The 13,569-nt window shown below is 33.0% G+C and overlaps 1 protein-coding gene across 1 annotated transcript in view; it reads left to right on the forward strand.

The window, feature by feature from the left end:
- The first annotated feature begins 4,148 nt into the window (after positions 1–4,148).
- LOC107863811 (GDP-fucose transporter 1) overlaps positions 4,149–13,569 on the forward strand; it is an 11,199-nt gene continuing 1,778 nt past the window's right edge. Inside the window, exon 1 of the mRNA XM_016709963.2 lies at positions 4,149–5,573. Coding sequence (XP_016565449.1) covers positions 4,541–5,573 — 1,033 coding nt within the window. The 5' untranslated portion in view covers positions 4,149–4,540. The remainder of the gene's footprint in view (positions 5,574–13,569) is intronic.

Raw genomic sequence — 13,569 nt, forward strand, 5'->3', positions numbered from 1 at the left:
TTTTAAAAAATAATTTACAGAATGTAAAGTTATAATTTTGTTAGAATTTTCATGAATTTAACAACTTAATATATTTACAAGGCATAATTTGTGACAAATTTTCAAAAAGAAGATTATTTTTAATTATTTTACTAAAAATTATTGATAAATTTAAAATTTATAATAATTAGAGGCATTTTAATAAATTTATCTATTACGATATAGTCTAATACCATCAAATCAAATAATAAAACTGTTATTAAACAACAACAAACGATACAGTTCATCCAAACATTGTATTATACTATCATGAATATTACCATACCATATATTATGAAATAATGGAAAACCACCATCCAAATAGAGTATCTGGGAAACACACCATCTATTTTTTCCACAAAAATAGCTACGTAAATAGTACATATTGTAGTTTTTCTTTGTTTCCCTCATAAGCAGAAATTTTAAATTGACATGGGATTTTAAAATTTTCATATTAGTTTGATATTCGTCATTTTTTCCTTCCATCGATGGATTTAAATTTTATATAGCAGTATTTCGAAACTTACACGGTGATAGATTCAGAATTTTCACTAAAAAAGTTTGAAAAATGAAAATATTATCATAGGAATTTGAACTTAAAATCTCAAGGTGAATTTTGAAGTCCCTCATACACTAAGTCAACCTGTAATCATATGTTTAGATGATTCCAAATCTATGTATACACATTAGAAATTGGAAAAATATCTTATATATAGCATATAATTTTTTGGGAAAAGGATAGAAATGATACTTCAGATCAAATAAATTCCACGAAAATGACCATGAAATTTAAATTTCACTTTCTAGCCATTTCAATTAGTTGGCTTGTTCTATACAGTTTCTACATACATTCTATATAATTTCTATATATATCTTATACATATAAGTATTTTATACAAAAATTACATAGTTTCGATACACAATTTATAAAATATCTGTACATTTTTTACACATTTTATACAACAATTATATAATTTTTATACACTTTTGATATATTTTTTATTTAAATTCTATACATGTACATATTTGATAGAACTATACAATTTCTATGCATATATCTTATATAAATACATATTCTATATAACAATTATATTATTTTTATATAATTATATTTAATTATTATTTTTAAACAACCAAAAAAGGAAAATATTTTTCAGTTAAAAAATTTGTAGCCAAAAAAAACTAAAAATATTTTTAGAAAAGGGTCGAATGACCCAAGTTGAAAATTGTATTAGTATTGTATATGGACTGTATCAATATGGTAAATTACATGGGCCAAAATGACCTAAATTGAGAAAGAATAGAAAATGACTATTTTGTGGCATTAATATACCCGACAGGACATTTTATGTCCATAGGCCAAAACTTTGAGCTATTTTTTTTTTAAAAGAGATATAGCATGTCTTTTTCCCTAAATTTTTTTATCGAGAAAGTACGGGCCTGTCGCTGCATTCTAGATCGGGTGAATCTCAAAAATAGATCCAAATTAGGGTGACTTTCAAATTTTAGCCCCAAATAAAAAAAACTTCCTTAAAATAACTTTTACCTATTAACTACTATTTTTTTTTGATAAAATTGCCCCTGATCAATGGAGTAATTACATAAATAATCCTCAAAATGGATAACAACTCCATATTTATATCTTTCAACTTTTATTTTTTTTCTCTTTTTAATTTTACTTTGATTTTTATTTTTTCTTTTGTCTTATTATTTTTAATTTTCTCAACCCTTATTTTTTTTGTTTTTTCCTGTCAACTTCTTTTTTTTTCTTTTTTTTTATATTATTTTTTTTCTTTCCTTTTTTTTTTAATTCTTTTTAGTTTTTCTCAACCCTTACTTTTTTTCTTTACACCTTTCAACGTCTACTTTTATAAAAAAAAAATATTTTTCTTTGATTTTTATTTTTTCTTTATAAATTTTTCTCGACCTTTATTTTTATTTAATCTTTCTTTTTTTATCAACCTTTAATTTTTTCCTATTCTCTCTCAACTTCTACATTTTCTTTGTTTTTTATTTTTTAATATTTTTCTTCATTTTCTTTTTTTTTTTTGTTCTTTGATTTCTTCCATTCAAGTTACATCTCCCGAACAAAAGTTAACACTATCATATTATAAAGGCAAGACTTACGACTTTCAAACAATAAGCTACATTTCATGGGTAAGAGTTGACACTACTACATTGTAGAGGCAAGACTTATGACTTTTAAACAACAAGTTATGTTTCATGGGTAAGAGTTGACACTACCACATTGTATTTTGATTTATGAGATGTTTTGTAACTCTTACCTTAGAGTCAAGGCTTAGCTTAGGAACTTTTAAACAATAAATTATACCCCACGGGCAAGAGTTGACTCTACCACGTTATGTTTTTATTTATGAGATGTTCTACAACTATTGCCTTAAAGACAAGACTTAGCTCAAGGACTTTCACACTAAAAATTATGACCCATGGGCAAGAGTTGACTCTACCACGTTATGTTTTCATTTATGAGATGCTCTACAGCTATTGTCTTAGAGGCAAGACTTAGCTCAAGGACTTTCAAACAACAAATTATGCCCCACGAGCAAGAGTTGACTCTCACGTTATATTTTCATTTATGAGATGTTCTACAACTATAGCCTTAGAGACAAGACTTAGCTCAAAGACTTTTAAACTACAAATTATGCCCCACAAGCAAGAGTTGACACTACCACATTATGTCTTTATTTATGAAATGTTCTACAACTCTTGCCTTAGAGGAAAAACTTAGTTCAAGAACTTTCAAATAATAAATTATGCCCCACGAAAAAGAGTTGACACTACCACATTATGTCTCCATTTATGGGATGTTCTACAAAGTTCAAGAACTTTCAAATAATAAATTATGCCCCACGGGAAAGAGTTGACACTACCACGTTATGTCTTCATTTATGGGATGTTCTACAACTCTTGCCTTAGAGACACGACTTTGCTCAAGGACTTTCAAATAATAAATTATGCCCCACGGGCAAGAGTTGACACTACCACATTATGTTTTTATTTATGAGATATTCTACAACTCTCGCCTTAGAGACACGACTTATCTCAAGAATTTTCAAAGAATTTCGTAACAACAATTCATGCCCTTAAATTTGCTTTGATGTAAAAAAAAAAGATTCCTTTGCGGATTATCTAATTTTTTATTTATTAACAAAATATAATAGAAGTTGAGAAAAAAGAAAAAACGATCAAACAAAGTAGAGAAATAAAAAATAGATTGAGAAAAAAAAAAGAAAAAAAAATAAATATCAAGAAAAAAGCGAAGAATTAAAAAATTGAGAAAAATAAAAATGAGAGAAAAATAAAAATAAAGTTTGAAAAAAATGAGGGAAAAAAGGAGAACTGAAAAAAGAAAAAGGTGATCAAACAAAATAGATAAATAAAGAAAAGGAGTGAGAAAAAAAAGGCAAAAAAAAAATAAAGATTAAGAAAAAAGTGAAGAATTAAAAAATTAAGAAAATAAAAAATGAGAGTAAAAACTAAAAATAAAATTTGAAAAATATGAGGGAAACAAAAAGAAAACTGAAAAAAATAAAACATAAAGGTTAAAGACAAATAAATTAAATAATACTTGAGAAAAAAGAAAAAATAAAGATTGAGACAAATGAATTAAAATATAAAAATAAAATTAAAGAAAAAAATAAAAAGTAAAAATAATAAAAAATAGAATAATAAAATAAAAAAAAATAAAAAAGTGAAAATAATAAAAAAATAGAATAATAAAATTAAAGAAAAAAATAAAAAAGTGAAAATAATAAAAAGTAAAATTTGAGAAACAAATAAGTATGAAAAATTTTAAAATATATTTAAGGTGTAGAGGAGTAAAGTGATATTTTTACTGTACTTAAAAAGTAAGAAAAATTATTTTTTAAAATATTTTTTATAGAAATCAAATATGTAAAATCATTCATATTTGGATATATGATATACAATTTCTTTTCTGGATCCGGCCATGTTCACATCTCTCTGCTTTATTCATGATCTGGGGCCCTTTTTTCTTGTCATTGAAAGTCTGTCTGCTCAGATCATTCACGTGGAGCAAGAGAGATTTCTTTTGATATTTCTCTCCACATTTAAATCATGTCCTTTTTAATTTATTGATTAGGTGCTTCGAGTCTCAATTTCAATTTCAGAACTTTACTCTTGTCAATTTTCACTGCTATTCAGTTGTCACAAGTGTGACATAAATGTGCTTATTTGAAAAATCTGAGCTGAAATTAGAAAGTAAAATCACAAGAAATATAGTTTTTTTTATTTTTACACATATAGAAAGTAAAATTCGAAATTATGAGAATGTAAATATATTATTTAATTTCCTAAAAGATTTTTTTTTTAATAGTATCAACTCATTCAATCCGACCTTACCAAATTAATCAATAACAACTACATACAAAATACAATGTACTTTATATTTGTTGGGCCTTAAATATTTGGGCCCCCAATACACGAACTTCACCTACCTTAACCCTAACGCCGCCCTTGTTTTCCCTCTCTCGTGAATACAATGTCGGCAATGAGATTAGATGCATCGAAGCAATATTATACAACAAGCAGTGTAGTAATTGGCTACGCCTTGTGTTCCAGCTTACTCGCAGTTATCAACAAATTTGCTATAACTAATTTCAACTATCCAGGCTTACTCACTGCATTACAATATCTAACTTCAACATTAGGTGTTTGGATTTTGGGCAAATTTGGTTTGTTACATCATGATCCATTTACATTTGAAAATGCGAAAAAGTTTTTGCCTGCTGCATTTGTATTTTACTTGGCGATATTTACAAATACGAATTTGTTACGTCATGCTAATGTTGATACGTTTATTGTGTTTAGATCGTGTACTCCGTTGCTTGTAGCGGTTGCGGATACGGCTTTCAGAAAGCAGCCGTGTCCGTCGAAATTGACGTTTTTGTCTTTGGTGATTATTTTGGGGGGTGCGATTGGGTATGTTGCAACTGATTCGGGTTTTACGTTGAGGGCGTATTCGTGGGCGTTGGCCTATTTGGTAACGATTACTACTGAGATGGTTTATATAAAGCATATGGTAACGAATCTAGGGTTGAATACTTGGGGATTTGTGTTTTATAATAATTTGTTGTCGTTGATGATGGCACCGTTGTTTTGGATTATTACTGGGGAGTATGTTGATGTGTTTATTGCTATAGGAGGAGGAGGAGGAGGAGGGATGTTTCGTCGTGTTGCATTTTTGGCAGTTTCCTTATCGTGTGTGTTTGGATTGCTTATTAGTTTCTTTGGGTTTGCAGCGAGGAAGGCAATATCAGCTACTGCTTTTACGGTTACTGGGGTTGTGAATAAGTTCTTGACAGTTGCGATTAATGTTGTTATTTGGGATAAACATGCTAGTCCATTTGGTTTGATGTGTTTGTTGTTGACTATTGCTGGTGGTGTTCTTTATCAGCAATCTGTTTCTGGTGTTACCAGTACTCCAGTGCAACGGGATTCTGCTGTATCTAAGCAGGATAATAAGAGTGACCACGACGACTATGGAGATAGTGATGAAGAGAAGGGATTATCTGGTAAGATTTCTCGTGCATAAGCATTTTAGCATTTTGGCGTCTTTGTCTATAGCTGAAGAGGCTAATATTAATGTTCCCACTTCTTAAATATTTTTCTTTAAAAACTTCTGCTATATATTTGTAAGATTGGGATTGCTACCCTTAATAAATAGTAATGATTTGATTATGATTTGACGTGTATTTGCTCCGTTTCTTTCAGCCTGCTATTATGTTGATTTCATTCATGTATCTCTTGTTTAACAGAGTTCCTACAGAAATGTATGGTTTGTTTTTGTTTTTTCTGCACAAGTAGATAACAATTGCATCTTCAACTTTGCTCTAACATACTGTTAAAAGATGTCATGCTGAGATGGGCTGAATTCTTAACTCAAAGTAAAGTGGATAGTGAGTCGAACTACTTGATTTCTGTGTTTAGCAAGTAAGAAGCATTCTGGTCGGTCACCCGGAGAGGGAACTCTATTAGATGGCTTATTATCTAGTCCAAAGTCATTGTTCCTAGTGCATTTGTGTTATTTAACAAATATCGCTTTTGATAATCGCCGTGCCTCTATTCCACGTCTCTATTACAGTAACATATTGTCACGTCCCAAAAACCTCATGGGCGTGACTGGCTCCCGCTAACAACACTTGTCAGGAGAACCAACTTTCCACACATTCACAATGTATACAACACTGAGATAAAAATGTGTACAACTTCAAATGCACGAAATAATCATTAAACGCAAAGTAATGATCCAGCAAGATATCGCGTAACGATTTACGAAAACAACAATAGTTTAGGTAACAAATCTCTAACCCAAACCCCACACTAGACCATGGAGCATCTAAACAAAGTTACATGAGTTCAACTTTCGGGCATGCAACCCAACAAAAAGAACTATAAGCTAAAAATAACTAAAGCTGGATGACAACCTCCACGAACAATGCGAAGGTTCACCTTCGCAACAGAATCCACACGTAAAGATCGTCATCCACAAGTCTCTCTCCGCAACAGTAGCTGCAGGTATGCAAGTAAGGAGTGAGCTATATAAATATAACCCAGTAAGATCCTCGGCTCGCTACTTTAAGTACTCCTGGGACAAGTATTAGAAAATACAACAACACCAAGAACATATAGTTATTACACACAGGAAGTATATCATAATAAGATGTCCAACGAAACCAACAATCATTCCTCAGAAATTATATATCTCAACACAATTTATACCAAGTACTTATCACCATTTGAAATCAAAGTAATTACCCAACACCAGAAGTTCCGGGCCACATACACAATGTGCCAAATATCTAGAGTATACACAATGCTCGGAAAACATACACAATGTCCCATATCAAATCAAAAAGCATACACAATGCTAAGGAAGGCATACATAATGCTCAAAGGAAGCATACACAATGTCCCAACGAAATTAGGAAGCATACACAATGCCCCAGTCTCACAGTACACAATCCTATCACATCACGAAATAATTTATAAAAGGAGTATTAGTATTCTTAAGCATAAAATATATGTGTCTGGCCTTGAAGACCGTCGATTTTACCAAGCACACGCTTGTCCCAACACATGGACCGGGCAGATATAAATATATCTTAAAAACAAATTTGAAAAGCAAGCACCCAAAGTTTAAAGTCTTACTTACCTCACGAATGACAAGTTCCTCAACCTTGCAATGTGTAGTACACCAACCAAACAACCTCCAATAATTTCAATCTAATAAAAATATTACTTAATGATGTCAATAATGCTAGCCGATGTCAAGTCTCAATACTTCTAACCTTCTAGTTTAAAGCTAAGCCTTAGTATCTCATACCTTAAGTGATGAATTAAAAATTATCTCTAACCTAATTTCTCAATAATAATCTCATACAAATTAGTTACCTAACCATTTGATCTCATTAGCCACAAACATTATGAGAAACTCTTAAATGCGTATTCAAAACTCCACTAATGCAAAGAATTTGCAAAGCTGTACAACAAGTACTTTTGTTTTCACGTTCAGGAAGTTAACATATCTAAAATCAATTAATATCAATACAAAATCAGGAGTCCCACAACATGAATATGATCCCTTTTCTCTCTCTACTCATTGCTCAATCATTACATCATCAAAAACAATCATTAACTAATCAATAGCTTCCACTCTATCTCGTTAACTCCATTAGGACCAATCATCCGAAATACTTTTTGTGTGCACAGTTTTCACGCTAAAGAATTAGGAACAAGATACGTACCTTATAAATATGAAGTTTCGCAGGTGAGTGTTACTGGCTAATGTTATTCTACGCCATTGGCTCGCTCTCTTCCAAGAGTAAAGAGATCAATTGCCCTAATTCTTTTCTTTTCTACTCCTTTGAAGAAGTTGCTGCTTATGAAAACTTAAGAAACTGTTTACCCTACCTTTTACTCCCTCATTAGAATGTACAACCACAAATATAAGAGGAGAGGGTATTTGTCTTTTGGCTTGCCCACTTTAATTATATTAATTAACAATAATAATAATGGCTAATTACGCACTTACCCCTCATTAAAATATGGATTAGTACACATATTTAGTGCAATCATTGTTGATTCTTCCATTTTGTTGCTTCCTTTAGGCTGACTGAGCTATGTATTTACTCATGTCTGAGATATAACTAGCAATACTTGTGTTAGAGACTTATTATGTGATAAGTGGACTGTATGCCCATAAAGCCCAAATAATTTCACCCGCCAAAATCCAAGCACATCTTCTGAAGGGAACCCTGGCTATTGTCCCTTAATCTCTCGCTGTCCTGATTCTTTTCCCCAATTTTGTCAACTTGCTTTTCTCTGCCCATTTTAAATTTAACCAGACATTCGGGATTATTCGCCATTTCTCTATCAAGGATAGAGAAAATGACAGTTAACGAGCTAAGTCTGCAAAGGATCTCTTAGTCAAGATTGGACCTTTTTTGTGTTGTTTGGAGAAAAAATCAGCAAATAATCACATATCTTGTGTTGTTAATACTGAATGCATAAACCTTATCTTATCTCGACTACAACTCTTAACAACTTTGCAAATCACAGTGTTGCTGGTCTTTGGGATCAGTTCTTCAATGAGCTAGCTTGAGCCTTGAGCAGAAAAAAGAAAACCTCAGCAATGACAATCTAGTGTTAAATTAAAGAGTAGGTGCTGGGTTTATGGAAGAGGGAGTCAGGCCTTTTAGTTTTTCTGTCTTGAGGATTCTCTTTTCTGGTCTGCAGTAGGGAATGTTGTCTGTGTCAGTGAGCGGATGGTTTTGTGTTGGTGAATGTCTCGTGTTGTTTCTACAGAGGAGATCGTTGGTGTTTTTTTCCTTTTGAAGTGAGCGCCTGATGAAGTTTCTTGTTTTCAGAAGGAGATAGTTTGTTTTTGGGGTGGGGATAATAGAGGATGTTTTCCCTCCAATCTGAGGGTGTCACCATGTGTTGGGGGAAAAAGTATTGAGATGGAAGAAAGGAAACAGTTGCAGAAGAGAGTTTGGAGGGAGAGATTCAGAAGAGTAGAAGAGAAAGGGAGGAAAGCGTTGAAGCAAATTAGAGAAGAGGGACAAAGTGATCGAGCAGAGAGGGAAAGTTGGAGGAGTTTTGGTAAGTGGAATCCAAAAAGATCCACTAGTCAAACAAGTAAATTGCCTCTCATACAAATAGTGTTTTACTGTTTTCTGTGAGAGGCTCATTGTAGAATTTCTCAGGCTGACTGGCCTAAACTCGTGTTTAAAATGTGTAGCTCATCCAGCTCTGGTTGACTGGACCAAACCGGGGACTATGTCCTGGACTTGGTTGTTAGTTCTCATGATGCGTTGTACAGTTTCTTAATTTTGTAAGTAATACAATTAGTTTCCAAAAAACACTTATCTTTTATAATATTATATGTAATTTCATTTAAGCTAAGTTGCGCGGACTCTTCAATTTCGATGCCGCACCCGTGTCGGATTCTTCAAAAATACATTAGTTTTGGCGAATCTGACGCGCACCCATTGACAAATTTGAAGAGTCCGAGCAACATAGCGTTTAAGAGCATAATCTTTTTAATAGTTGGCACTAGTAAAAGAAGAAAAAAAGGAAAATGGTTTAAAATATATATATGCTTAAGTTTTAATGTTAGTTAATTATGTGTATTGATTAATTATGAAGTTCCAATTTAAAAATGATACGCATCCATATTAATCATTTTTTCAGTTGTTTTTTGTCTCTCAAATTCCTCTTGCTGAGTGAGTACACTCTTTGTGCCACCTCAACACCTTAGGGTGTATTTATTCCATTTTAACAGTAGTTCACGACCCTTGTTTCTTTATTCATATTGTAAAGGGGAGCAAAACCTGTTTTTTGCACCCTTTATTTATAGAAAAGGGAGTGGGGTGGGGGTAATAGGCCCCTGAAAAGTAGGGATGGGCATTTGGTTCGGTTTTATCAAACTTTTGGTTGGGCTTTCAGTTTTCGGTTTTGAAAAAGTGTGCCCTGGATATCGAGCCGAACTAATTCGGTTTGGTTCGGTTTTTCCAACTTCGGTTCGATTTGGTTCGGTGTTGCTAAAATGGGTTTTTCGGTGCGAATAAGAAATAAAATCAGGACCAAATCAAAGTAATAGGGGTGATGGTACGGGTTTAGAACATGCTCCATCTATGTGTCATGATACGAGAATAAAACTGGACATTAGCTAATGTGAGAATCAATTCTGACTCCAGAAAATAATGTCAATCTGCACATTAACTATTTCACGTCAACTAATGTTAATCCAGTCCGACTCCTCCATGAAATAACACCAAACTGTGCATAAACTATTACATCCACGAAAGAGAACAGCAATACCACTTATGTCATTTCACCAACATTTTGGCGTCAAAAGGTTGAACTTAAGCACGAATTAGGAATGTAGCATGCTCCAGCAAGAAACCAAACTATGTGTACTCAGAAAGAATCAAATTCGAATGCAATGAAACATCTTTTAGTTAAATGCAAAATTACTCTTCCTACAATCATCCAAACTCCTTGAGAGGATTTCAGCATAACAATATTTTGAAAGTTTGGTTCTTCGGTGCACTGAATAACCGAGATCCTTACACCAAACCGAAAACACAAAATTCTGAGAGAAAAAATCGAAACCGAAGAACCAAATTAGTTTGGTCAAGTCCGGCTTTTCTGTTTTTCGGTGTTTATGCCTCCTCTACTGAAAAGAGAAGGCGTGTAGCTAGGAAATATGTTCATAGTTCATGCAGGTACTTTTGCCTTTTCCTAGTAATTTCTTTTTGAGAAAGTAACATTTGTATTAAAAACCAGCACTTACATAGTTTAGGAAAGACCCCTTTACAACAAAAATAAAAGAAACTCCTGATCCTAGCATGACTCTAAAACTCCTAGGATATCTTCTGCTTCTATAGGATATTTCTTTGCACACCAAAAACACAAAAGCAAAATACATTTAGTTTTATTAATATACTTTTGCCTTTTCCCATTAATTAATATATATGCTTTAAGTTCTACAAAAATATATTGCAAATTTAAAATTAAATGTATCAGCAAACATAAAAATTAAAATGTCGTCAAAGTAACATTTGTCGTGTTATTCTCACCATAGAGTAATTCTTCAATCCACATATTATAATGTGTGAATTAAAACCATGAGGTCTCAAGTTTAGTTCCCAGCAGAGACAAAACACTAGGTGGTTTCTTTCCGTTTGTTCTAGATCTGTCATTACCTCATACTTGTTGCTGGTAGGAGGTGGGCAGGTATCCGTGATTAAGCGAGGTGCACCTGGACACCACAGTTATCAAAAAATAAAATAAAATGTGTGAATCAAATGGCTTATCGCCTTTATTTCCTTGGCCCTCAATATCCTTCTTATATGCCTCTCAAGTCTCAATGTATTAATTACAATTTCTCAATTGGTAAACTATCTGAAAGAGGTTTGAAGATTAAACTTCAAATAACCGACTCAATAATTTTGTTTCAACTCTTTTGTAATTATCTGTTTTTTTTATATTGTTCGTCTTGATTGGTATTCGACAGTACATTTTTTCCATCCCATACTTTTTATAATGAAAAGCTGAATTTGATGAAATGAAGAAGCGAGACAAAGACAAACTAAATGTTTTTGTGTTCGATTTAAATGTAAAAGAACATGGAGTGAGTGCAATCTTCACTAGTCAACATTGTCGATGGAGCGTCTAATTTTTGGTAATGGGCAAATGATAAATTAAGACTGCATGTTAATTTCCCCTAGACAAGTTGTGAAAACGTGTAGGATGGAGGTTAAAATGTCATATCCATTGGCAGGGGATGCAAGTACAAAAAATTTCCACCTCTCCACTGTACATAAGAGGAGGAAAAATAGGATAAACTTGCTTGAGGATCTGGTTGGCAATTGAGTTTTTGGGAAAGCGAGATTGAGCATCATATCGTGAATTATTATTCATGCCTTCGCACAAATGATTTCACACATTCTTATTTACATTATTCTCAAGCTCCCCCCCACTTTATTGCCTTATCAAGTAAAGCTGGTTGGGAGGAACTACTCTCCAAATTTGAGTTGATAACTGCTTTTCATTCCTTTAAACCTTACAAAGCTCCTGCCCCCGATGGTTTGCACCCTTTTTTCTTTCATCATTATTGGGGTACTATAGGGTGGTCTGTAACTAATTTTTCTGTGTCAATCTTTAGAGAATTCACTATTCCCAAGTCTGTTAATTCTACTCATCTTTGTCTTGTTCCAAAATGTGTAGGGCCTCTATGATTACTCAATATTACCCTATTAGTCATTGTGATGCTATTTGTGATGTAATTTCCAAAGTTATTTTGAATCATCTCAAATGCTTTTTTGCCTGACATTATTAGGATATGACCCTAGATAGGAGTGTGTGGAGGATGCATATTAGGATACGGGTTAATAGGTAATAGAGGGTTGTCATGCTTTTTGAGTGTTTAGGCTTGCTTGGTATTTGTCGTGTACTAGTCGTATTATAGTAGTTCTCGCTTTTGCTATCTATCATCATCTGTTGTTGTTGTGTTTTTGATTATCACTCTATTTTGGTGTTGTTCTTGTCCCTTTTTGTAGGCTTTGCCTTTGTACTTCTTTCTTTGTCAATGACTATGCTTTCTTCACTTTTTCCTTCTTCCTTGTACTTGGATGTGCTGCACTTGAGCCGAGAATCTTTCGGAAACAAGCTCTCTACCTCTGCGAGGTAGTTGTATGGTTTGTGTAAACTCTACCATCTCCAGACCCCACTTGTGGGATTTCACAGGGTATGTTGTTGTTGTAGTAATGCCAATATTGTTCAAGAGATTCTGAACTACTTCCATAAATTTAAGAGTCGTGTCTCATAATGCTTCTGAAACTCATTTTGGAAAAATCTTTTGACGGACTAGAATGGTTTTTTTTCCCAACTAGAATGGGGCTTCATTAGAGAAGGTTTGTTTCATTTTAATTTGCTTCCTAAGTTAGTCAAACTTATAATGTCTTGTATTAATTTTACTTCAATATTCTTCTCAATGGGTAAAACACACATTCTTTGCAGATGATATTATCTGTACTTCAAAATAAACTGAAACTTGTTGTCATACTATTATTGATATTTTCGATCAACTCGCTGCCATCTCTGACCAAAAAGTTAATTTTGACAAATCTAAGATCTTTTTCTCGAAGAATACTTCAGTTTTGGATAAAAAATTTATCCTCTTACTTTTCAGATTTTCCCATTTTTGACAAAAAATCTTCTAGGGCAGATTTTCAGTTTATTTTGGACAGTTTAAAAACATAACTGGATGGATGGGAAGCCCATTTTCTTACTCTGTTAGGACGTACTGCTTTAATCTGCTCCACTCTCAACAGTCTTCCCAACCATATTATGCAATTCATATCCATTTCCTCTTTTATTTTAACTACTCTTGAAAGAGGTATGCGCAACTTTCTTTAGGTGGAACTATTGAATGCAAAAGTTGTCAGTTGGAAGGTTGTTGCTTCTCCGAAGACTTGGGGGGGGGGGGGGGGGGGGGGGGGG

The sequence above is a fragment of the Capsicum annuum genome, chromosome 3 (genome assembly GCF_002878395.1).
Source record: "Capsicum annuum cultivar UCD-10X-F1 chromosome 3, UCD10Xv1.1, whole genome shotgun sequence".
Classification (NCBI taxonomy): domain Eukaryota; kingdom Viridiplantae; phylum Streptophyta; class Magnoliopsida; order Solanales; family Solanaceae; genus Capsicum; species Capsicum annuum.